Source organism: Ips typographus, linkage group LG2 (assembly GCF_016097725.1).
Source record: "Ips typographus isolate SLU linkage group LG2, UJ_Ityp_2.0, whole genome shotgun sequence".
Lineage (NCBI taxonomy): Eukaryota > Metazoa > Arthropoda > Insecta > Coleoptera > Curculionidae > Ips > Ips typographus.
Genome location: NC_138423.1, coordinates 16,901,957 through 16,928,094, shown reverse-complemented (window position 1 = coordinate 16,928,094; position 26,138 = coordinate 16,901,957). Strand labels below are relative to the sequence as shown.

At 33.2% G+C, this 26,138-nt stretch overlaps 3 protein-coding genes across 3 annotated transcripts in view; 1 reads left to right on the top strand and 2 right to left on the bottom strand.

Moving 5' to 3' along the window:
- Positions 1-557: 557 nt before the first annotated feature.
- On the bottom strand, positions 558-8,411 carry LOC145724796 (xaa-Pro aminopeptidase 3). The gene is made up of 9 exons (XM_081973227.1): positions 8,217-8,411; positions 7,927-8,162; positions 4,448-4,587; positions 4,081-4,260; positions 3,809-4,023; positions 3,590-3,754; positions 1,544-1,785; positions 1,368-1,488; positions 558-953 (listed from the first exon to the last, which is right to left on the bottom strand). Exons 1-9 carry the CDS (start codon positions 8,257-8,259, stop codon positions 781-783), a joined length of 1,515 nt encoding a protein of 504 aa, XP_081829353.1. The 5' UTR covers positions 8,260-8,411; the 3' UTR covers positions 558-780.
- Positions 8,412-8,744: 333 nt separating this feature from the next.
- On the top strand, positions 8,745-11,969 carry Rrp4 (exosome complex component Rrp4). Its single transcript, XM_081973233.1, has 5 exons — positions 8,745-8,935; positions 10,975-11,212; positions 11,270-11,404; positions 11,460-11,639; positions 11,698-11,969. The coding sequence occupies exons 1-5, from the start codon at positions 8,802-8,804 to the stop codon at positions 11,917-11,919; spliced, it is 909 nt and encodes a 302-aa protein (XP_081829359.1). The 5' UTR covers positions 8,745-8,801; the 3' UTR covers positions 11,920-11,969.
- Positions 11,970-13,416: 1,447 nt separating this feature from the next.
- Positions 13,417-26,138, bottom strand: part of tyn (trynity) — a 106,854-nt gene continuing 94,132 nt past the window's right edge. Inside the window, exons 8-14 of the mRNA XM_081972932.1 lie at positions 25,404-25,535; positions 19,007-19,182; positions 16,048-16,181; positions 15,183-15,322; positions 14,905-15,131; positions 14,657-14,849; positions 13,417-14,598 (exon numbers count right to left, since the gene is read on the bottom strand). Coding sequence (XP_081829058.1) covers positions 14,447-14,598; positions 14,657-14,849; positions 14,905-15,131; positions 15,183-15,322; positions 16,048-16,181; positions 19,007-19,182; positions 25,404-25,535 — 1,154 coding nt within the window. The 3' untranslated portion in view covers positions 13,417-14,446. The remainder of the gene's footprint in view (positions 14,599-14,656; positions 14,850-14,904; positions 15,132-15,182; positions 15,323-16,047; positions 16,182-19,006; positions 19,183-25,403; positions 25,536-26,138) is intronic.

The window sequence follows — 26,138 nt, the reverse complement described above, 5'->3', positions numbered from 1 at the left end:
AGTTCCTGTATTTCTGCTAAGACGAGATACCTGGTTTTGATGTCAAATAGAAAGTCTCTTTCGATAAAACATTAAACCCAAAAATCATTACAATATACAAAGTGGTTCAAAAGTTACGGCCAAAAACATTAATTGGAATGCAGTTCTTTGGGGATCGATATCTCCCTTTAGGAAAAATGTTTATATCAACAAATCATTATTTTGACCTCCCCGGTATGCTCCCGAGAGATTGACATATAGTTGTGGGACACCCTGTATAGAGGATCTTTCCATTCCTTCTTAAAGATGTATTCCAAATAATTCAATTTTTTAATTGATTTTAGCAATACATCAGAATTAACATATAAAAGTATTCTTAAAGAAACCCAAAATTTTTGGTTTTAATAACGGTATACTAGATAAGAAAATACCTGCAGGAAAGAAATTTAAATTAAATATTGTAGGTACTTACCCTTTTAGGTGGGACCTGTACATCAAGTGTACAAACTACCTGCAACATTGTTATTATTATTAATATTTACAAGCACAAAAGGACAACAAATTAGAAAAACCTTACAAACAAATAACACGTTTATTCTAACAAATACATATTTACAAACACTTTTACTATTAGCACCGTTTATAAAAAGTAAGCTTCAAAAAATATAAAAACAGCACCTGTGACCTCTCACATAAATTCAATTGATTCACTTTTCTTCACGGATAATCATTTAGATGAATTACTTTTACTACCTATTGTTAGCTCAATTGCTGTTGTATTTGTAGTGGCTGAAGCGTCAATCAACTCTTACTCATTCCTTCGCAGACAATTTGTTCAATTTCATCGACTTCTTTCGGACATTTCCTACTCAATACCACAGGCCCATTCACAGTAATCAAAACGTCGTCCTCTATTCGAACGCCAATGCCCTGATACTCTTTTGGAAGACCAGATTTCTCCGTTATATAAATACCTAAAAAATATGCAGCATAGAATAAGTTTTTAATATAAATTAGTGTTAAGCTAGTCGCGCATTAGTCCGTCACGCCACGGCCCGTTGCTGTCCGTCAACGGACAGTGCCATACAGTATGTCCAAGATTCGATTTCTATACAGGAAGCTTCCCGTAAGAGCTACTGCAAAGGTTAAATGGGGAAAGTTTTAGAGAATTTAATAGGCAATCCAACACCGTTTTAAAAATATTTAATTTTTGCTTCGTTTTTGAATTATTTTCGAAAAACCAAAAACAATTTATTTTTATTCGTTTTTTTTTCATAGTATACTGATATGATATACTTTTTATGGTTTTGATTCTATCTGTCTTTTTGAAGGTACGGTCCGTAACGTGCCGTGACGGACTAATGGGCGACAAGCTTTATAGTGTATACCTGGCTCAACAGTGATTACCATTCCAGGCTGAATTTTAATATTTCGGCTTACAGATGGGGTATCATGTACATCCATACCCAGATAATGAGAAACGTGATGTGGACACAATTTATACGCTGCCTATTTAGTTAAATCGCTACATTGATTAAGAATATTCCATAATTTATAAAATTACCTTCATTAAATAGTTATTAGAAGGCTGGGTACCGATGAGACCACAACTTTGTAGTTTCTTTCCAAGCAGTAAACACATGCATTCAAAGAGAGCGTCCAAAGTTGGCATTTTATTACACAATTCAATAAGTTCATTTTGGACTTCTAACACTATTTCGTATATTACTCTTTGAGGATCTGTAAATTTGCCATTTACTGGCCAGGTTCTAGTTATATCGCTAGCGTAACCATGATATTCACATCCTAGAACAAAGTTAATAACTGAAACATCTATTTCTATAAATAAAACGGTAAAAATGCTTTTTTAATTATTATTTCCCTCTTTGCCTAGTTCGACAAATGCACTGGCATTAGAAAACATATTACTTTCCGCACTTGTAAGGTAAATATTTATTAACAAACTTTTAGCAACGTACAATAAAAAACGTGCTCATAAAAACATAATTTCTCATTGAAGTTTGAAAGCAAGAATGCATCATTATTAAAAGTACCCGTTTCGAGTTTCCCCTGTACTAGAACACTAGTAAACTAAAAACAGTTCATAATTTAATTATAAAAAAAAGTGCATACCAGAAAACATTAAACAAAAAAATATTTTTCAGATAGAATATGTCTAGTCAGTCAAAGGTAGAAAGAGCCCACATTTTTAGGATTTCCGTAGGTGTAAAGAGGTTTTCAATAGCATTTAGAAGTTCGTCTGGCTAAAATAAACAAATTTTCCGGTAAAGAAGTCTTGTAAAGATCTCTGACAATTTTTAGGGAGCTTTTAATAGTATTTAAAACCTTCTGGTTATCATAAGCGACTTTTATAAGGGTTAGCACGATTGTAGAGGCCTCTGGACATTTTAACCGATTTTTCGAAAGTTTAGGACACTTAGTAGAGATCTCTGATAATTTTTAAATGGTATTCAATAGTGTTTGGGTTCTTCTTCTGGTCATTTGAAAACATTTTTCTCAGGTTTAAGATAATTGGAAAGGCCTCTGACAATTTTAAAGGTTTAGGATATTTGTAAAGAACTCTGACAATTTTAAACAATTTTTAGGAGGTTGACGAGAGTATCTAGAGTCTTTCTGGCCATTTTAATCCACCTTTCTAAGGTTTACGACACTTGTAATGTCCCCTGACAATTTTTAGGAAGTTTTCGATAGTACCTATTTAGAGACCTCTGGTTGTAATAAACTATTTTTTTAAAGTTTAGAACACTTGTAGAGTCCTATGACAATTTTTGGGAGGTTTACGATAGTATTTATAGTCTTTCTGACCATTTTAAAATGTTTTATTTTCCAAAAAAATTTAAAGAATGGGGACATATTAGGAGTCTTTTGTAAGATCGGTAACGTGGGGAGCTAGAGATCCCAGTTTTGGCTCATTTTGTAGTATTTTTTATCCTTTTTCTAATGGCGTTTTAGTGAAAACTATAATTCAAATTACAGAGTTCAAATAAAAAAGTTACAACCTTTCAAAAACTGAAAAAATTACAGTTTTGGTCAAAAATAGCATTTTTGGCAAATTTTTATTTGGCTCCATAAGGGTTCCAATGCACAGCAAAAAGCATACTTAGAGTCTTTCTGGCCATTTTAAACGACCTTTCTAAGGTTTACGACACTTGTAATGTCCCCTGACAATTTTTAGAAAGTTTTTGATAGTATTTGAACGCTTCTAGCCGTTTTCATGAATTTATTAACTTTCAATTTTTAGGTTTTCGATAATACCTATTTAGAGGCCTCTGGTTGTAATAAATATTTTTTTTCTGGTTTAGGACACTTGTAGAGTCCTATGACAAATTTTGGGAGGTTTCTGATTTCTGATAGTGTTTAGAGGCTTCTATTTTACAAAGATTGCTACATTCCGGTGTAAAAGTATTCATAGATAAATATACAATAAATTACAAAAATGATTCAAGTATAAAATATAAGTTAGAATGCATGCAAGACAACAACAAATGGGTGGCAAACTCCCCAAGTAGGAACCAACAATAAACTGAATTCAAAACCTCTTTTTAGATGTAAATAGACAAATAAACATAAAATAAAATATTAAACTTACCAGCATCCATTAACACCAATTCATTTCCATAAACTAATTGATTGTTATTAATATAATGTATTGTAGTAGCTCGATTTCCGCCAGCAACAACTGGGGGATAAGCCAAAAATTCGGCTCCCCTAATTCTACACTCAAAGTCCACTTTAGCAAACAACTGGTTCTCACCTAAAGCAGTGCATTTAATTCACTCAACTCCTATTTAATATAAACTTAACTAACCAATTCCTGGTCTGGAATAAGCCATGGTTTCTGCTATCGCTCTTGAAGCAATGTCACACGACTTTTGCATCAAAGCAATCTCGGCCGGACTTTTGTACAACCTTAACTTGTGTATAAAACTTCGTGGAGAGTCAAACGATTTGTTGCACGAGTCTTTTAAATATTCGCATACTATTCTATGCACTTCTTTATGAGGAGAACTTTCAAAGTCATACCTTAAAACAATGCGAAACAAATTAGTAGGAGTTTGGCAGGTCCTACCACACACTTACCATAAACTAATATTTGATAAGGATTTTCTACAAGAATTGAGGAATTTTGGTAGATCGCACATAGGTAGACTGTTATCAACACCGAAAAAATTAACAGCATCTTCGGGATGGGTTCTAGGTCCGTCCCATAGTTCGGCATGATCATCTTTATCTCTTGTAAATAGAGTGGTTTTGTGGTCGCTATTATGGATATTTCAATCAGTTTTTAATTGCTTCTTTTAACAAGATAATATCAGTCAATTAAAAATGTTAATATTGTTAGATCATCCACAGACATGTAGGTAAATTATACTTTATTTTACACATTTTATCCCGCAAAATATAACAAAAATATAAACGGTTTGCAATAACAAATTAAAATTATTACCTTGTACAATTTCCGGTTGTTATAACTACACAAGTGTCTGGTTCCTGGCATCCAGTTAAATAGAGGAACTCAGTATTTTGACGAAACACATATGGTATTTTATCGGACATGTACTGTTTAGAAGTTGATGGTATAATCAACTGAAAAGTAGAAGAAACAACACGTAGGTAAATCATAATGAGAAAATTGGTAAATCAACTATACAGTGCGTTTTTTTTAACGCGCAACATAGGATTTCACGTGTTAAATTTTTAAGCCCATGTTAGACCATGTTATTTTGGAACTACAAGTATAAAACTTGACGGGTGGCTGTTTCGTACTCTGAAGCTTAAGTAAGTTTACCAATTCGGCCTAAAAAGTGTTAAAAAGCTTGCAAAAAATCATCTTTTTTCGAAAAGGTTTTATCGTTTCATACTCCCTGTATGCATTGTTGTTCTTTGTTGTTTTTGATACTGGCACGGCAGGTAGCAGGTAAAATTTGGCGTAGAAAGTAAAACAGGGTGATCATTAACTTTATATCAAGAAAGTTAAGAACAAAAGAAGTATTCTTATAAGTGAATTGTTCAAAGTGACCTCCGTTTGAAGCCAAACAGTATTCCAAACAATCATAAAATGCCCGTTTGACGTTCAAAAGATGTCGGGTCGTGATGCAGTCAAAATATGTCACTTTACCTGCTACTTGCCCTGCCAGTATAAAAACAACAAGGAACAACAATGCATACAGGGAGTATGGAACGATAAAATCTTTTCGGAAAAAAAATGATTTTTTTCCAGTTTTTAATCACTTTTTAGACCAAATTGGTAGACTTACTTAAGCTTCAGGGTACTAAAGACACACCCGTCAAGCTATAGACTTGCAGTTCCAAAATAAAATGGTCTAACATGGGCTTAAAAATTTAACACGTAAAATCCTATGTTGCGCGTTAAAAAAAACGCACTGTATAGGTAACATATGTAAATTTGTGCTTTTCAAAATTTGAAATCCCAGCATTTCAGGAGTAAATAAATAAATTTCAATTCATGTTTTTTGCTTTTATTTAAGTCAAGACTTACTGTGAAAAGCACAACATCATAGATCAGTAGACTTCTTAAGAAGTTGACTAAATAGAATATTCTGATAACAGTCACTTTCATTAGTTTCATTTATTTCCAATCTGGAGAAACCCCAATTTAATTAGTATTAGTAATAAAGTAAAAGTCCTCTTCTCTTTAAGTAAATTCTTGAGTAAACCGATAAACTAAATAACACTAAATCACATTTGAGTAATGACGCATGCACTATAGTCATTTTAGCAACATTTTTGGACTGAGAGATCTTCTAAATATTATGCCAACCTAATAAAAATGTAAAAAAACTTATTCAAATTCAACTTCATATTTTTAAGACAATGCATTTAAAAAATATGAACTATAGCACAATATTTATTGGTAGAACTCAAGGAAGAACTGTCTTTCTTAAACTTCAATATTTACAATATTGAAATTGGTTGGTGAAAGTTGTATTAAGAATGTCATGACTGCAACAACTCAAATTTGATATTTTTGGACTTGTTACACTATACAGGGTTATTTACGTTATTCAACAGGGAAGATTGTAAGATTGTGACTAAACTATTCACTTTCAAAGTCATACCTTGAAACAAAGTTTTGATACACATATAGACTTATTGGCGGTATCTTTTAAAAATATTTTTAAGATGTGCCGGTTGTCCCAAATGCAGAAAAAGTATCAAAGTCATGTTTTTTCAAATGGAACCCCTAGTATATTACTTCATTTTCAAAATCTACATTGAAAATAAAAGGTAATTTCATTGATGTTTGATAGGTCTAAACTTTACAGTTTCTCAGATATTCCTTAATTTGTAAAAATGTAGAACAAATATTCATATTTAAACATTCAACCTTCCTTTGAGATTTATTGACCAAAATTGGTTTGGGGGCTGATAAAATATTAAGTTTCAGGATCCAAAAATCATAAATTGTCTAGCTCATATAGGAAGTCTCAACAAATGTACTCAAAAACTAAAATTTTTAAGTAGTATAAACTTGTCAAACTCTAGTGAAACCCCACCTATTTTATGGTTACAGTATATGCAAAATTTAATTATCTTTCGAAAATTATTAAGGTTTCATACTAATTGTTACCGTTTTCTTGGAAAATCGACATTTCTTAAACTAAAGCTGACTGACTGATTTTTGATATCATTCAAAGAGTACTTCGTATCTTTTCCAATTACATATCTATCGTTCTAATCTAAGTAAAGCTTAGAATAAAATAGTGGCTTAATACTTTGTAAATTTGCTATAAAAGTTACAAAAATAATTCATAAAAATGTTTAAAACGGCTACCATTCGACTACAAACACAAACATACCAACTCCATTTTTGAATCCTTCAGCAACATTATTAAGTATTTTAATGTATATACTCCTAAAAATTTCGCTAATTCGCTATTTAAGCTGTCATTTAAAACAGTTTGAATCTGTGGTAATTTCTCAAGGGTATCAAAAATCACTCAAAATCGGTGCGAGTTCGAAAAATGTTGACTTTCCGAGAAAACGCAAACAGTTAACCATAGGAGACCTCAATATGTTTCGATAGATAATTAAATTTTGCATCTACTTTAACCATAAAATAGGTGGTGTTCAATTGGATTTTGACAAGTTATTCAAGTTTAAAGGTTGCAATTATTGGGTACAAATTTTGAGACATCCTGTATGAGCTAGACAAGTTCTCACTCAAGGATCCTAAAACTTGATCATTTAGCAGTTCCCAAGCCAATTTTTATTAATAAAAATCAAACAGAGGTGGAGTGATTAAACCTTAAAATTTGTTCTAAATTTTTACAAAATAACAAATATTAGAAAGTTTAGACCTACCAAACCTCAATTACCTTTTATTTTCAAGGTAGATTATGAAAATCAAATAAAATAATAGGTATTTGATTTGAAAAAATATAACTTTGATACTTTTTCTGCATTTGAGGGAACTGGTACATTTTGAAAATACAAACACCTAAAGCAGTTAATGAGTCTCATGGTCTCTCCTTCTGTGATCAATTTTAAATGTTAAAGAGCACCAACAATTATTTGATTTAGTCATTTTATTGTCCCTACTTACTTATGTACCTTATGTATCATTTTCAAAGAAATAGAGAATCCTAATAGAAGGAAACTTACTGCTACATATTAGCTAATTTTTCACATGCCTTTGTGAAAAATTGGTGTCTAATTTTTATTAATATACTAGTTAGGTAAAGTTGTATTAAATTTCAGTCACATACTACTTCATAATATTATGAAGGTACCCAAACCCCACTCTATGCATATAAATATAGTTTGTATAGAGGTTTCCACTATTTAGACAAATGCAAAAATGAAAGCACTTGTGGCTTAAAATATGATTAATATGGACTTTTGTTTTTGGTCTTCTTTGAACTAAGCAAGTTGAACAAAACTGTATATTAAATATGTATTTACCATGTGGCTTTGAGCCTGTGAATTACACTTTCGAGAATGTTCAACAATTGCCTCAACCAATCTCTGCCTTCGACACTGATATTCATCTTTCTTTATAAAAGGTGTAACCTCATTTTCACCAATTAGATGAGGATGAGTGTGTGGACCTGGTTGTCCCAGAGGTTTTTTAGCATTTAGATCACAAATGCCTTTTACTATGTTTTCTACAGCTTTTGTACAGTAACTATTTGAGTAACCTGAAATTCAAATGTTGTTTTTCACAATAATTATTATTTAAACCAGAAACTTACTTAAGCAGTTTAATGAGAATATTTTATTTCTCAGGCACAACATTTTTATAGGTTTTAAACAGAAAATATCACAGTAATTTGGAAATTAAAAAGGAAAATTAGAATTTGATTGCAAACTTCAATTAAAATTTTGACTTTTTGTTTTATTTATTTTTTTCCTTCACAGCTGTGTCCATAAACCTATACCATGTACTGATTTTGTTAAACTAATATAATTTGTTACCTCTATAGAAAATGGAAACTAGGTAGGCAACCTTTTATACATACGATCAGCAGATTATGAGGTTAAGAATGAAGGCGCTTAGAATACAACCCATTTAACTAATTAACTAACTCTCTCTAACTAGTAATTTTTTTATGGTTTGAAAATGTTTATTAATCATAAGTCACCACGAAAAAGAATAATAAAAACCTGTAATAAAATTTTTGTGCGTACAGTTGCCTAACCATCATCCAACACAGTTGGTTGACATGCTGACCTATGTCATTCTACTGTCTTCTAAGTACATTTTGACATTTGACAATAGTGCCAACCAAAATATAACCTATAAAAAAGTGTGTGTATGGTGTTTATTGTAAACAAAAATGTCTCAGAAAATTAATATCAGAAGTGCCTCAGTCTCCAACAGAGTCCGACCGTTACCCTCCACTAATAAATTTCACAGAATATTTACGCCCGGTGAAGAAGTAATTAAAGCAGCTGACACCAACTTTGTAAGGTATGTTTTCATATTACTTATGTGAGGATCACATTTACCTAACTATTAGTATTTCATTGCCATGTAATAGAACCTGTGTTAATAAGTAATTTTATTTAAAAGTAATCTACAAACTAGTACCTAAATAAATATTAAAGTTTTGACATAAAATTTTCCTTAAAAATATCAAAAAACTACAACTACTCTTTAACTCATTTGGAGATTCATTTACAGGGTGAGGCAGGGAAACTTGCTGATTTGAAAGGTCAATAAAAGAAAAAGTTTTTTAATTATCCTTATAATTCTTTTTTTATCCTATTGTACACATGGGGTGACATACCATAGCCCTGTTTTCCTGGGAGTTCTTTTTATGGGGATGTCTCAAATCTATTGTTTACAATGACAAACCACAACGAGGGATCACCTGGACAACATTCCTCAAGCCTTTTAAAACATTCCCCTGGATATCCATTTGTCTGATGTCATTTTTAAAATCACTGAAAACATAAATTTAAGATGTGTACAATAGGATAAAAAAAGAATTATAAGGATAATTAAAAAAAATTCTTTTATTGACCTTTCAAATCAGCAAGTTTTCCTGCCGCACCCTTTATAATAAAATTTTACTGCAAACTATGTGGAATATATCAAAAAATTTTTTTTCATTGAGTGTTATCAAGCTTATTTTATACATGGTGCTTTTCACATTAACAATAATTAAGTGGAGGTACCTACTTGGTACAATAACTACAATACTTGAAAATTAACAAATGAACATGAATAATTACTTGTTTAAGTTTTAGGTGAAATAAGATTCCTCAAAAAAACAGTTGTCTTCATCTTCCTCTAGGTATCAATTAAAAAGAGTTTATTGTATTTTTTTCAATGATTTCTAAGGATTTTCTTTAATTTTCATACATTTTGATTTGTGGGAATAAGTAATCTATATCCTTAATTGCACAGGTATTTGTGGGAAAAACATACAATGCAATCACTAAAAATGTATGGTACAACCTTGGGCTTATGGGAAAAAATAAAAACAATTATTCTTTGTTAAACATTTTATGTCTAAAATTCTTCTGGAGACTTAATTATACTTATTTATTTGATGTGTATTTTAGCCAGTAAATAAAACTTTACCTCTAATTATCACTACATACAAAATTTCTTCTAATTAGTTCAGGACAAATGTTACTAAATAATTGATTTGCCAAAGTGGAAATATGAAATTTGAAGTGTATAATTGGTGTATAAACACTAGACTAGTTAATATCAAGAAAACAACTACAAACATAGGTTTTATAATTAATAAATACTGATTTAAATCATTTTTTGCTCAGCTAAAGCCAATTTTGACATAAAACATAAACTTTGCCTAATTTTGGAATTACGGTATGTACTTACTTATATTTTTTATTAAAATTGGTTTAGAGTCACTCATTACCTATGTAATATAAATAAAACTCACACATGAAATGTGATACATGAAGTGGAGTTTGCAATTGCTTTTCTTACCGGTGTGACTGACAGCATCTGTTACAGAAATATATTGAAAGACTATTTTATGTGTGTTTGTACTTAAATACTGAATTTCAGACAAAAAACGAGATACATTATTATTCCTACTTGCAGGATGTTCCATTGTTTCACAAGTTTAAGGAGTGATTGACGGGTCCGGTTACAAGACTGACAACTGTCAAACTTCTTCCTAATTAGAATTCTGCTCTTATACACATTTTCAGATTTTAGTTGCAAGGTTTACTATTTTTTTTTTACCAAATTAAAGCCACCTCCACATCAAACGCTAACGATTTTAGCTGACTGATTGGAGGCTAATGCTTTACACTTTTAGAAATTACTTGCATACTATTAAGTTAATAATAGGTATCAAAGTTTGTTTTAATTTGCAGATTTCATTTTATAGTTATTTCCAAATTTTTCCAGATTTTAAATAGTGATTTGAACTTGTTATAGGTTTTGGTATTATTCTAAGCTATAAACATTTTTTTGATTATCTTATTTTTAAATAAATTTCTCATCCATGACTTTATATTTGTTAGAGGTCATGGCACTTATGAAGAAAACGGCGATCTTAAAGCGTCCGTGGCTGGAGTAAAGGAACAAGTAAATAAACTGATTTCAGTTCGTCCATTAAAAAGTCGATACAATGGTCAAGTTGGAGAGGTTTTGGTTGGTAGGATTATGGAAGTGCAACAAAAAAGATGGAAGGTTGACACCAATTCGCGACTTGATTCCGCTTTGTTGTTGTCATCAGTAAACTTACCAGGGGGTGAATTGGTATGTTTACTTGGGAACAGTTAGTTTTTTATTTATAAAATTGGGATATTTAAATAGAGACGTAGATCCGTGGAAGATCAACACATGATGCGTCAATACCTTCAGGAAGGTGATTTGATAAGTGCTGAAGTTCAAAGTGTATTTACTGATGGTACACTTTCTCTACACACTAGAAGCTTAAAGTACGGAAAGGTGACATTTTCTGTTATTCTCAAAATTTGAGTATTTATCAAATTCTTAACTTTAGTTGAGCCAGGGTGTTTTGGTAAAAGTTTTTCCGTCCTTAGTTAAAAAGTGCAAAATACATTTCCACAACTTGCCCTTTGGAGTAAGTTTGATCTTAGGTAATAATGGATATATATGGATTAGTCCACATACCACCACTTCTGAGGGTAATGAAGGAGGATTTGTTCAAAATCTAGAAGAGGTACTTTTTAACCACTGATTGAACTTTATAAACATTTGTCATTATCTTGGTATGCTAGGTTATTCCCAAGGAAGTTAGAGAAGCGATGGCAAGAGTGCGAAACTGCATTTTAGCTCTAGCACAAAGTTTTATGATGCTTTACGACACTAGCATCATATTTGCTTATGAGGAGTCATTAAAATATGCTGTCCATGAATTGTTACTGTCTGAGGCTATGGTTGATGTAGCTATATTAACGCAACATAGACTGAGCATGATGGAAGATTATGAGTTTAATTGATATTAATATTTTTTAAGTGAATTTTTCAATAAAAAAATATGTGAGTGGTATCATATTTATTAAAACCGTGAAAATTGAATTCTTGGATTTACGCGTAATCGCTGCAGTTCGTCTTCACCGTGGCTCCAAACTGCAAGGGTATCGAAACCACAACTTTGGTTTCTTTGGAGCGGTGTCCAGGGCATTTACGTCGAATGTTTCCATAAAATAGTTTGCTAATACCGGATTGAGAGGACTGCCCATTGCTACACCATCATTCTGTTCGAAAAATTCACCCTGCCATTGGAAGTAAGTGGTGGTTAGGCAGTGTTTGAACAATTTGGCGATGTCCAGTGGAAAATCTTGTTCTATCTGCTCCATAGCCGTTTTCATGGGTACCATAGAATTTATATGTATGAATTTAAGAAACAAATTAAGAAACAACATCAAAACTCACAAGGACGTCACCTGGAGACAAAGTTAAAGCATGCAATTTGTCCGTTTTTCCTATTTTTGGTTGACGGAGTGTTGTAAGGTACTTTGCTATCTCATACGTAGGGCCTCCTATAGCACTAACGATGGGTCTCAGAGGTACATCCGGCTTGTGTATTTTAGCTAAACCATAAAGTCTGGGTGGAAGGGCCTCTGACTTGTTGAGTTTCGAGATATCTTCAGCAGCGACAGTCGTGGAATCTTCAATAATTTGGTTTGTGGTCCTAAGTATTTGAGCTGTTGGATCATGTGGCAACTTCTTGTAGGTTATGGGATGTTCCTTTCGTAGTCAGTTGTTGATATGATCACTGTTGCATTTCCTTTATCAGCAGGTAAAACGAGGATCTCTTTGTCTTGATTGAGTGTTTTAAGAGCTGTTCTTTCTCCAAAAGTGAGATTGCTTTTCGGGGGCTTTGCTCGCTGCAGAATCCGTGACGTTTCTGCTCTTATGTGCTCTGAGGTATGTATTGGCGACGACCGTATTCCACTCTCCACATTTGCAATGATTTCCTCTACCGGCAGCTTTGCAGGTATTACCGCAAAATTTCCTCCTTTGCTCAAAAAGAACGTCAGGAAGAAATTCCATATTGGACCACGGCTTATAAGCCCGGATAACTTTTGTATTTCAGCTTCATATGTGTTTAATGTTAGCTAAAGAGAGAGTTGTTTTTGTAGATTAGTGAGAACGAGTTATTTAATAAGCACTTTAATCGTTGACGTGCATGAGAAGTCATGAAGAAGAGACAAGTCGCAGACTGCCTGCTGTCCAAAATTTAATTGGGAACTCGCGAAAAGCAGGTAAAATATCTAACTCTACGCTGGAAATGAATAGTTTGAACAAAGGTATAAAAACAAATTAATTCTCTTGCTTTTACTGAGGCTTTTTTCATTATTATGCTAATATTTGTCAATCATTGTGAGTTCTGATGAGTTATTAACTAAACAATATCCAGCACTTTTCTTGGCCACATTTAGTAAAAAATGTTCTCAACATGGGATTGGTAACAAAAGTAACACAACTCAACATTTTGGTACATATTTTATTGTTCGATATGCTATTGCTATTTAGAAAAGTATGAAACTGAGTCAATACCTTTAACCTACATAGATACGAGTATCATTTACTACAGATCTGTATTAATGATATTACTGTATATATACATTGTATTTCTAAAGCTTAAACGTTAACTATACGAATAGTATTCAGTAGTGTCGTTGATATTATAATAAATAAAAATTCATAAATAACTTAAAGAAATACGACGCGGAGGAAACTTTTTTACCGTTGCAAGGTATTTTTTTATGGTTTTTAGAGTGAGTATTACACACTTTATAATTATGCGTGGCCTTAATATTGTATAAATCACATAGTTTGCAGCGGTAAAAATTATAGCACATTTTCTTGAAGAAGAAACAATAGACCCATCACCAAAAAGATACCTTCACCTGTGCCCAAACAAAGAAAAAATGCTTGTAGTTCAAAATGAGTTTAAAATTAAACTTTTTTTTTAAATAAGATTACCCATAATGCCTTATAATTATTTATAGCTTGTCTTAATATTGCTTTCGTGTTAGTTTAAAAAATTAGTTCAGTCCACCGCACTTCTTATTTAGTTTCTAAATTTGCAAATAATTTGGTATTTTTGTCGTCAGTACAGACACAACAAGAAGTGCTGTGAAATGTGATATGGAAAATTCAAATGTTTCCTATTTCAGTCAAAATAGCTTCAATCTGCTTGGTTATTATATTGCACTTGACTGAGCTATTTGAACTGAACGTTCGTAAATTTTGAGGCAGTGCTTTGTTTTTTCGCATTTTTTTTCCTGTAAGGTTATTTACATTAAACAGCCTCAAAACTTAAGATTTCCCCGATATAAACTAAAATGTTCAGTTAAAGTTATTATTAGTAGTGCTAATCTAAACACCTGGACATTACGCGTTAACTTTTCCCTAAGTAAAAAACTAGCAAACAATTTATTACCAAGGACGTGTAAATAGTAATTATTATTATAAGTATAGTCTTGGGAAGCTTGGCTAAGTGGGGTTTGACTGGGTTTAGGCCAAATGTTTACTGGGGGTCAGCCATTTTTTCATGTAGTAACAGAAGAGTGTGGTAATGTACAGCAAAACCAGCAAAGCGCAAGTCACTCCAAGAGCTAACACTGATGTTTTTGTAGGGCAAGGCTCTATGATGGTCACTGTTTTGTCTGAAATTTTATTTTATTAGTTTTTTGAATGGTAAAGCAAGAAAACTAGGAAAAATACCTTTTCCAAAGTCTGCACTGAAGGGATCACTCTTCAAAAAGTCAGACTGTTTCTCATCTCCCAAGTCCAAAACTAAAATCTCCTGACTCAATGTCATATTGTCTTCCTCTTTCTCGTCGTCAGTTTGATTTTGAACGCTTCTCCTCTTCCTTCCCCATGATTCAATTGAGTCCCTTCCCCATTCGCATACAGCCTGCATAGTAAAACCTGTACCATTTTTCCAACTTTGGAAAAGTTAAAACACTTACCGGATCGCAAGGTCCCAAACAATATTTAACATTGCACTGGAAGATCACTCCGTATGATTCGGTGAATCTGAAAGCTTCATAAACGGATTGAAGTGCGTTTCCATCGGGAGTGAAAGCTGGGAAAATAGTTGGGTCGACTGGACAACCATCATCGTCAATAATCTGGAAAGTGCTTTTAGCATCCTTAGCCATTGCTACACAGCTTCGGGCAAAAATGCCGTAAGGAGCTGCAAAAGTGCATTAGTACTTGGTGTGTTGATGATTTTAAAAAAACTTACTGTCTTCAGGAATTTCAATTCTGAAAGTAAGTTTGTCTCCAATTCTGACGGTTTCAACGTCTCTAAGTCTGGCATCCAAGATACGGATCCTTGGTGGGGGAGCTTCAGGTGCAGAAGTGATGCTGATAGCTTCGGGATCTCTGTTAATGCAACATATTATATTAGTTTTCTTGTCACAAAGAACAAGTTTATTTATGAAGATTGTTTTAGTTTAGCTTTAGAATAATAAATATCCGTATACTGTACGTTTCTGATTTTATGAAAACTTTATTATATTGTTAGTTTGTTCTTCTTCCTAAAATGTTGAATACCAGTAATTTATTTTTTTTAATTGATCTTTTCTGTGCTTATAAATATCTGATGAAGTGATGTACATAATACGATTCAAAACTATAAATATACGTATTATGTATTTTGTACTGAAAATCAAGTAACTAATAAATAACAATTAAAAACTTTAATCAGACCGTTTAGAGAAGAGATGAAGACTTAATTGGTAATTAACAACGATAAAATACCTAAATAGATTAACTCATAAAATCCGAAAGCGCGACAAACTTTGGAGATGAAATTTTCGCCAAAGCTTAATAGTAGCCAATTTTATGCTATTTTGTGGCCAGGTGGAAAGTTTAATCAACATAGTGGCTTTTTATACATATTATGGCGCTTTTCAACTTTGATAAATATGCAAAGTTTATTTAGAAAGTTTTACCATTGTTGAAATTTATTACAGGTGTTCTACATAAACCTGTTTATTATACTTTTAGTTTTTTTGTTTGAGCCATTATTTTTTTTAAGTTGTTACCACTTTATAATGTGTACAAAAAGGCAATTACTAATATTTTAACTAATTAAGAAACATTACCTGACTGGGGTCATTCCATAAGAAACATTTTTCGATGACATGTCGTAGGTACATTTCACTTTGTAGATTTTGTCAGCTTTGGTCATCACCACACTATGATGTTGTAGAACAATGGTATTGCTGTAGACTCCAACCTGGAAAAAAAAATTTACTAAGTATTTACTGTTTACTGCACGAGTTTTGACTGAGCTATAATGGAAGTTTTCTATAAGAGAAGTTTTACTCCAAAAATGTAAACTGTCTAAGAGTGTCTAACAGTGGCATTAAACTTGCGTTTTTTGTATGTGAACCAAAAACTGACTTCTGTGACGTCCAAAATCGTGAACAAACCAGCAGAGCACAAACCCCAAAAAAATACTGCTTATTTCAAGTGATCCGACTAGCAAAATATGCTTTTCTAGAGACATCAGACATCTAACTTAAACTGGCCACCAATTACTTGCAACATTTATTAATAGCGAGATGTCAACTGCTTTATAAGGGCTGCTCAAATGTCAATTCAAAATCCACCTACAGGCTAAGCAATCTGTTTAATTTGTCAACCACATCATCACTACTGTAGTAATAAGTCCTATGAATTGGAATGGTATCATATCTCCTCACACTCAATATAGATTGACTTTTTAGAATTGTTTGTTTGAAAACGACCTCATACTATAATAAATGATACAGGAATATACTAGGAAAATTCGGGTCGAAAGGAAGAAGTATGGAAAAATCTATCAGATGTAGAGAGTTTCAAAAATATTGTATTTCAGAACAACTAAATCGATGTGGACCAGAAGAAACCATAAACAGCTTGAATGATCAAATAACCGATGCCAATTTGGAAAGCCAAAGTAGATACTGTCCCAAGTTACAGGAAGAAGAAAAGCTAAGACAAGCTAAAAGAAATGATAAAAGATGATCCATGTTGATCTTTTACAACATGGACAAATTACAACAAAAAGAAAGGAGCGTCTGAGAATAGTTGAGGATTTCTATCAGATACTATTTAAGAGTGAAAAGGAAGCCAACAATATCTCAAATATAGAGACAGAGATAACAATATCTATGAAGAAAATTGATAACCAGGTGTAAGAGGAGATCAATGAACTAACAGCTAAGAAAGGCAGAAATCAACAAAGCTCCTGGTGAAGATGGTTTGGTATTGACGCAATGAAGATTTAGTCCTTATTACAGAAGATCGAAACCTTCCTTAATATGTGCCTTTCTGACCATACACCATATCAGACAAGTGGTATAACGCTATTAATATTGCTCTATAGAAAAGGGAATATGGCTGAACTAGAGAATTATACGCCAATCGCTAAGCGATCTTTGCTATTCACGAAAATTATAACTTCAAGGCTTGACAATAATGACCTTTATTGACTGGATTTCTGCCGACCGAAGGGACAGCTGGGATTTTGTGCTGGTTTCGGGAAAAATTACTGCGAATACAACAAACCACTCCTTCTTGCCTTTGTGGATTTTTAGAAAGCCTTTGGCACGTTCGAAAGGGATGCAGTCGTGATATCTTTATTATAAAAGTACCGTGTATCGATACACTAGCCTACCAAATTGCACGAAAACACCAACACAATCCCTATCGGAAAAGACGTGAGTAAGACACAAAGTCACCGAAACTCTTCATCACCGTCCTGGAGTATGCCTTCAAAAATCTGCACTGTGAAGAGAAGGGTATAAACTTGTTGATTGTTATCACCTAACAAATCTATTCTTTGCAGACGATATAATACTAGCCAGACAACCTGAAGATGCTACAGGAACTAAAGCTTCCTATGCTCTGAGATTGGTTTAAAAATCAGCTTTTTAAAAACGAAATGCATGAGAAACCTGTTTCTAGTGAAAGTTTGGCTTTTGGTGGACAAGAGGTAGAATTTGTGAATAGCTACATATACCTGGTGACAAACCTGTGAACTGAAGAGAAGAATTACACTTTCGTGGGCTGTCTATGGACTAAATGATGTATTTAGAGCAAACCGTCTTGCCGTTGTTGACCTCCACTGTGGAAACCTTAACCCTAACTACCGCGTCTGCCAGGAAGCTGAGAATAACCCAACGAAAAATGGAGATAAATTCTTATGTTATATCACGAATCACTATAGTTTTAAATGGAACTGGGCAGGACATGTTGCTCGAATAACGGATGGTAGGTGGACGAGGAGATGGCTCAAAAGACAACCGAGAGCCGATAGAGGAAGCAGAGGAAGATCGCCCACGCGATGTTAGGAAGATGGAAAGCAATTGGAGGCAGAGCGTTCAAGATAGGGGGTAGTGGAAGATATTGGGGGTGAACTATATCCAGCAGTGGATGCAAAGGGCTGAGCGATGATGACCTCATACCTACTCTATAACTCCATACGCATCTTCAACTGATGACAAAACATGATGACAGTCGAAAGCTTTTCCCAAGTCACAAAAAGCAGCCACCGCTCGCCTCAATTTAGTCTCAAATATGGAGAAGACAAAAAACATTGCGTTGTTAGTGCTAGCTCTGCTATATTGTTCTAGACGGTTAAAAATACTGTTTATAACTAAAAACCTTTAATAAAACACGTTTTGTGTTATGGTTTTCATACTTAAAGAGAGGAACAACTATCCAGCATCAGGTTATTTGACAACGTCGGGTCATACCATTGCTCATTTTCTCCTTAATACAATTTCTAGAAAACGTCCATGGTTACTCTTAACTTGTGGTCTAAACTAATACGAAAACATGAATTTGGTTTTTCCATTATGAACAACAATTCTTTTTAGCATCAGATTTCATTAGATAAAGTGCTGAGCTTGGAATTATTCCTTCAAAAAATCGTAACGTTCTCACGATGTCGTTTCTTTCGCAAACATCTCCTCACTCAGACTGTCTATCATAAATCGACCAACAATGGTACTACTCTTATACATTCCCATATCAAAACGAAAAATCTGTATTGTGATATACTGGTACACTCACCACTGACTGAGTATTGCAGTCCTGTCCCGTCATGGTGAGATCCAATCGGAAAAGGTCACTGTTGATAACATCAACGTTACAAGTTTCGGATCGACCCAAGGCGTAGATTCTGCCATTGAACGGCCTGTTAGTCCTTACCGATACCGCGATCTTGGTGTCCTTGCAGTTGACAGCCACTGTAAATAAACTTCAATGAGAAAATAAGTCTGGAGGTTTATTGAGAGATGCACGAGGAATATAAATTATTTTAAAAATTTCAAAAGTGTCTTGCAGGCATTAAGCGATTCTTATATGGATTTTTGCTTTGTACGGACAATAGTTTGCGACAAAAAAATGTACGCCAGGGTATTTGTTTCAACGCAGCAATAAACAAGGCGGTTTAATAGGCAAGACAATAAATTTGAAAGTCGCACAATTTTAAACGCCGACCGAGCTAATTGAATATAGAGTACTGAATAAGGCATTGTTTTTCGAAATAATATATCGTGAAACTCGGCATGAATCTGCACTTTACTTTTTTTCATTGGGAGTCTGGTTTTGTCCACGATTTCAAGACTTACTTGCCTGTTTATGGGATTTTCGCGTTCACGATGCGCATTTACGTGCTTGCAGGAAAATTGCTTAAAAATCATTCTTTTTGTGTCTTTATCATGCAACCAGTTTGGTTTCCAAAGTGATTTCTTTGTAAATAAAGTTGTTAGTGTTTTATCAATTACATTATCATTAACTCAAAATTAATGAAATCTCACATATGTGTCATGTCGAGTTTAATATTATTGCAAAGGGAATTCGTACAATGCGATTAATTATACACGGAGACGGAAATTGCGATGCCAGAAGCTTGATTAATTTATTCGAAATATGTTATTGTTGGAATTATTGGATTGAGTTGTGGGATCGAATACTAACGAGTCTCTGTAGAAGATGAGACGAGAATGATGATACAAAATATTTTTTCGGCAGAACGGTTTAGCTTGATGCTTCGTGAAAACTGATTGCCACCAGTGTTGCCAAGTCAAAATTTTATATAAGGAAAACAAATTTCTGTTTACATTATTATACAGGATGTTTTTTTAATAATTGCTAAAAATTTGTATCATCCGTACTTTTGATATTAGTGACAGATATCACCTGATTTTAGATATTAATTTAGCTAGACAGTCACGTGACTTCTGTCATAAATCTCAGAAACACATTTTCTATCAAATATACTGCAAGAAAACTCTGGTTTTTGTAGGGTTTGGAGTCACTTGGAGTAAAAAAATGACTATTTTAAGCACATTTTTAGAACAATTATATTTCCCATATAACAATCTGCAAAAAACACTACAAAATTTGGTACAGTCAGGTAGAAAAGCGGTGTCAAAATTTGAACTGAAAGAAACACAGTTTGAAAGGACAGTCAAGGACAAATCGCTGGTAAAACCCACTTGGAGTAAGAAAATGACTGTTTTAAGCACATTTTTAGAATCCTCATTAAATTTCCTATCCAATAACCTGGAAAAAGTACTACAAAATTTGGTATAGTCAGAGAGAAAAGCGGTGTCAAAGTTTAAATTGCCAGAAATACAGTTTGAAAGGACAAAATCTCTGGTAAAACCCACTTGGAGTAAGAAGATGACTGTGTTAAGCACATTTTTAGAATCCTCATTAAATTTCCTATTTAATAACCTGAAAAAACACTACAAAATTTGGTACAGTCAGGTAGAAAAGCGGTGTCAAAGTTTGAACAGCCAGAAACAGTTTCAAAGGACAGTCAAGGACAAAATTTCTGATAACATCCACTTGGAGTAAGAAAATAACTGTTTTAAGCACATTTTTGGAATCCTTATTAAATTTCCTATCCAATAATCTGGAAAAATACTACAAAATTTGGTACAGCCATGTAGAAAAGCGGTGTCAAAATTTGAACTGCCAGAAATACATTTTGAGAGGACAGTCGACAAAATCTCTGGTAAAACCCACTTGAAGCAAGAAAATAACTGTTTTAAGCAAATTTTTAGAATCTTTATTAAATTTCCTATCTAATAACCTGAAAAAAAACACTACACAATTTGGTACAGTCAGGTAGAAAAGCGGGGTCAAAGTTTGAACTGCCAGAAACACAGTTTGAAAGGACAGTCCACTTAGAGTAAGAAAATGACTGTTTTAAGCACAGTTTTGGAATCCTCATTAAATTTCCTATCTAATAACCTGAAAAAATGCTACAAAATTTGGTACAATCAGGTAGAAATGCGGTGTCAAAATTTGAACTGCCAGAAACACAGTTCGAATGGACAGTCAAGAACAAAACCTCTGATAAAACCCACTTGGACTAAGATAATGACTGTTTTAAGCACATTTTAGAATCTTCATTAAATTTCCTATCTAATAACCTGAAAAAAACACTACAAAATTTGTTACAGTCAGGTAGAAAAGCGGTGTCAAACTTTGAACTGCCAGAAACACAGTTTGAAAGGACTGTCAAGGACAAAATCTGTGGTAAAAGCCACTTGGAGTAAGAAAATGACTGTTTTAAGCACATTTTTAGAATCCTCGTTAAATTTCCTATCCAATAACTTGGAAAAAATACTCCAAAATTTGGTACAGTCAGAAAAAAAAAGTGTTTGTTTCGAATCGCAGCTTGATTTTATAGTCCAAAATTCGGTTTCCTACACCCCGTCTAAATGGGCAATCTCGAGTAAGCTTAAACAAAGAGGACTGAAAGGGATCATATTTTTCATATGAAACGGTGAATTAACGGATAAGTTTTATTGCATCACATGCGCAAAAGTGACCGTTTTGGGTAAAAAATAACTGTGTTCTTTAAAAAAGTTAGAACTTGCTACGCTTTGAAAGGAATATTGCGGAACTCTAAAAAATGGTTTTTAGTAAATTTACGTTTGATGGGTTGTAAATAAAATTGCTCTTGGGACACATCTGGCATTGGTTCATAAATTGTTGGACTTTGACAACAATATTGATTGCGAAATAAAAGAAATAAGTTTCATATTAAAAAAATGCCCAGGAGGGTCTCTCCTGGACGTTATCTGAATTATCCAATATCCAGAAAACATAAATCGTTAAACCTTGATCAACAAAGTAGGTTAATTAAATTTAAAAACGTCAGCATATTATTAGAGCAGATTAATTTGCAACTTCGAAGCTCCAACCTAGATTATCCTTTATTATCTAACATCACCTCCTGGAGTGCAATCAAGCGTTAGCCTTCTCGCACATCACTACAGCTTACAGCTTTTATTTAATATTGACGAAAGCTATAATCTCGTTTACATATCCGTCTCTTTTGTCACTATAAAACTGCCATATGCCATATTAAATAATGGCGTTTATGTATTCGGCGAGCTAGTCGGGTCGGAACTATTTATCCAGACCTGAATAAATGAAGGCTCATTACGAAAACACAAACCGCTTTCCAACTATGTAGATATTTCAGCTACACCGTAGTGCCTTTTTCATAAATAAGTAACGCCGCAACGTGTCTCCAATATACGGGCTATATTAGATCTAACAATGCATAATACATAACACGATAGTTGTCTATTTATGGTTTGCTGTACAAATACGAGAATTTATATGCAAGCGTACAGGAAAAGTGAACTAAAGGCTTATTGAAAGCGTGTTCATGTAAATTGCTTCGACGTTATGCGTGTCGTTTGTGGAATGTGTCGATGTCGATCAAATTTATGTAGTGGCTTTGTTAATTGACGTTACATCGAGGTTTATTCAGACATGAGCATCAATGCATCCCATGTGTCAATTCGCATAAGATTTCTCTAGGTGGTGTCATTTAGTGGTTATTGTTAAATTTTTCCATTAGGAAACGATTGACTTCAGATGGATTACGTAAGCAGTTTAACCTTATGGCTGTACATATCCCAGTTAGCAAAATTACGTGGCAAAATGACATATGACGTTATATTAAACGTTAACTGAACGTCCGAATGTCACATCAACAGTGATGTAAATTGGTTCGTAATAAAACGTTGATGAGTATATATCGTTATAAAACATATTAGGACGTTCCCTATTAATGTAATTTGTACTGAAAATATTATAGTCATAGGCGACGTTATAGAACGTTACCACTTAATGTTACAGTGACGATGTCTTCTAGTCGTATTTTAACGTCATTGATCAGTGCTTGCCGAGGGGTAGACCGCCGATAATTTTTTGTACGCCAAAATGCCTTTTTGCATACAAAATACCTTGAAATGCCTTTAAAATACCTCACAATGATTCATTATTGCTCAAAATGCCTCATAGTGATAATGCCTTAAACCTGCCTAAAATGCCTCAAACTGCCTTGAAATACATCCAAATGTCTTTAAATTATTTAAATTGCCTCAGGAAATTAAAAAACTTTGGTAAATTACATTTAGACTATTTTAGACAGTTGTAAAAGCTGAAATTGCAAGAGACACATCACGTGACCTTGATTATGTCATTTTAGAGTTTGCAACACTGGCAAAGCCAACTGACACCTATCAAAAACAGTCACACGTGACTCTAAAATGTAATTTAAATGTTGATCATTTGGTAAATTAAATGTAGACTGTTGTAAAAGCTGAAATTGTTAAACACACGTTACGTGACGTTGATAATACAAGTTTGAGCTTGCAACACTGTAAAAACTGGTTGACACCTGTCAAAAACAATCACGTGACCTTAAAAACGCAGTTTAAATTTTAAAAAATGGTAAATTAAATTTAGACAGTTGTAAAAACTTAAATTGCAAAATACACGTTACGTGACGTTGAAAATGCAATTCTGCACGTTTTTGCAACACTGTAAAGGGCAGTTGACATCTGTCCAAATTAGTCACGTGACCTTTAAAATTTGGTTTAAAATTAAAAAATTTGGTAAATTTCATTTAGACTATTTTAGACAGTTGTAAAAGCTGAAATTGCAAGAGACACATCACGTGACTTTGATTATGCTATTTTAGAGCTTGCAACACTGGCAAAGCCAACTGACACTTATCAAAAACGTCACGTGACTCTAAAATGTAATTTAAATGTTGATCATTGGGTAAATTAAATTTAGACTGTTGTAAAACAGTACAATTGTAGCATTTTGAGTACAATTTTGAGCTTGCAACACTGTAAAAGCCAGTTGACACCTGTCAAAAATAGTCACGTGACCTTAAAAAATGTAGTTTAAACATTGAATTGTTGAAAAATTGGTAAATTATTATAATAATTTGTAATATGTCTGAATATTGTTTAAACTCAATATCATCTAACAAATATTTTACCATAATAATTATATGTGTCTATGCGGTTCTGTTCAATTTTCAGTCAATTTTGTTATATTGATACACTACATTGTCTACTGCAATGTATTCCTTAAAATATCACAAAACAATTTGAAATATACAGGCAATGTCTCAAAATACTCTCAAACGCCTTATAAATATCTCAAAATGTCTCGTAATGTCTTGTAATACCTCACAATGCTTCGTAATAATGGGAAAGTGCCTCATAATACACCAAATTACCTCGGCGATCTACCCCTGGGTGCTTGCTCACTGAGATGTGATGAAATTGGTTCACAAATTTGAAGAAACAGTCAATCTATGGTTATTTACAGGATATATTGAGTGATAAACACAATTACGTTGAAGAAACGTTGTACTGAAACGCAATCTAACGTTGATTTTAAGAGAATGGACAAGGTTAAAGTTAAGAAAAAATGTTGCTTGAATCAACGTTGATTTGACTTGCAACAGCAACGATGATTTGCAATTCAACGTTTGCAAGAAATACTTATCAACGTCTATTTAACGTTATTACTCAATAAGCACAACTACGTCGAAGAAACGTGGTAGTAAAACTTAACTTAACGTTAATTTGGGTGTATATAGTAAAAATGGGCTTTGAATCAATTTGCAAATGTAATAAAATGTTTTATGATTACATTCCCGTTTAAAAGTGACAGACCTACCTACAAACCAACGTCAAATTTAAACGTGTTATAAAAATGATAAATGCAAAAAACTGTTGTATTTTAGTTTTTAAAGTATGTTATTGGTTATTATGTAACATTGTTTTGACGTTATATGGTGACTGTTTGTTGTTTAACGTAAATTCAACTTAATATAGCAATTAAAAAACCACAACCAAAAATCAAGGAGAAACGCATTAAAACAACAGTCAGAACTTTGTCCCGACGTAGAATATTGTGTTTATTAGAATGTTGTGTTTATTGGGAAGCAATCAAATTGTTAAATTGTGGTAGTTGGACCAGTTTACTGTAAATCCACTATTAGCTATTCCAAAAACTGGAATTTCTACTGCAAATCAGGTATTTATACGTTTTTGGCTGTTAATAACATGTTTTGTATTCTTAGGAGTAAAGAGCAACAGGAACATAAATATTGCTGAAGTAAACTTACCATCGTAACACGTTCCGGTTTTGTCGCAGTTAACGTCGGCCGTTTTTGTTAAGTTGCTAAGAGTTGAGTCCACTGAAGTGTCAAAGTCCACTGGAAGGGTGTTTTCACCAGAACTGGGAGCAGATGATGATTCTGAAATAAATAAATAATTTGGTAAACCAATTATAATTTTTTGATGTGCTGAGTTAACAACTTTTTGAAATACTGAAGAATGACTCTCACATTAGATCATTTCAATGCAAAGAGATAGCTCAAATAGCCATATATGAAAATCATTGTTGTGGCATAGTTAATGCATGGCTACCTCGTAAATCCCTTTATTTCTATGCTAATGAGTTATTTCAACTTTTTGAATGTTGCTATTCTTATGTGCACTACATTGACTTTGCACATTTTGCGCTCGAGAGCTTTCCAGTTCGGAAACCAGGAAACCAGGAATAGTTTTACAAAAAGTCTTGAAAGTATGCACAATATTTTCTACAAATGATTTTTGACGTATTTGAGTTGATCAGATAAAAGGCTCAGAGAGAGAGAAATTGGTTTATCTGTTTTTGTTACATGCTTGAAGTTTAAATTTCAATTACCTGCACTTATTTAGTTAAACCAATTGTGAAAAAGAATATTACTTCACACAGTAATTTCTGGTAAGTATTGCGGATTCAAATGATGTCTAAACTGCTCGTCATGAAGAATGGAATATCAATCATGTTTTGCTTTTTTAGGGGCTGTTTCTTC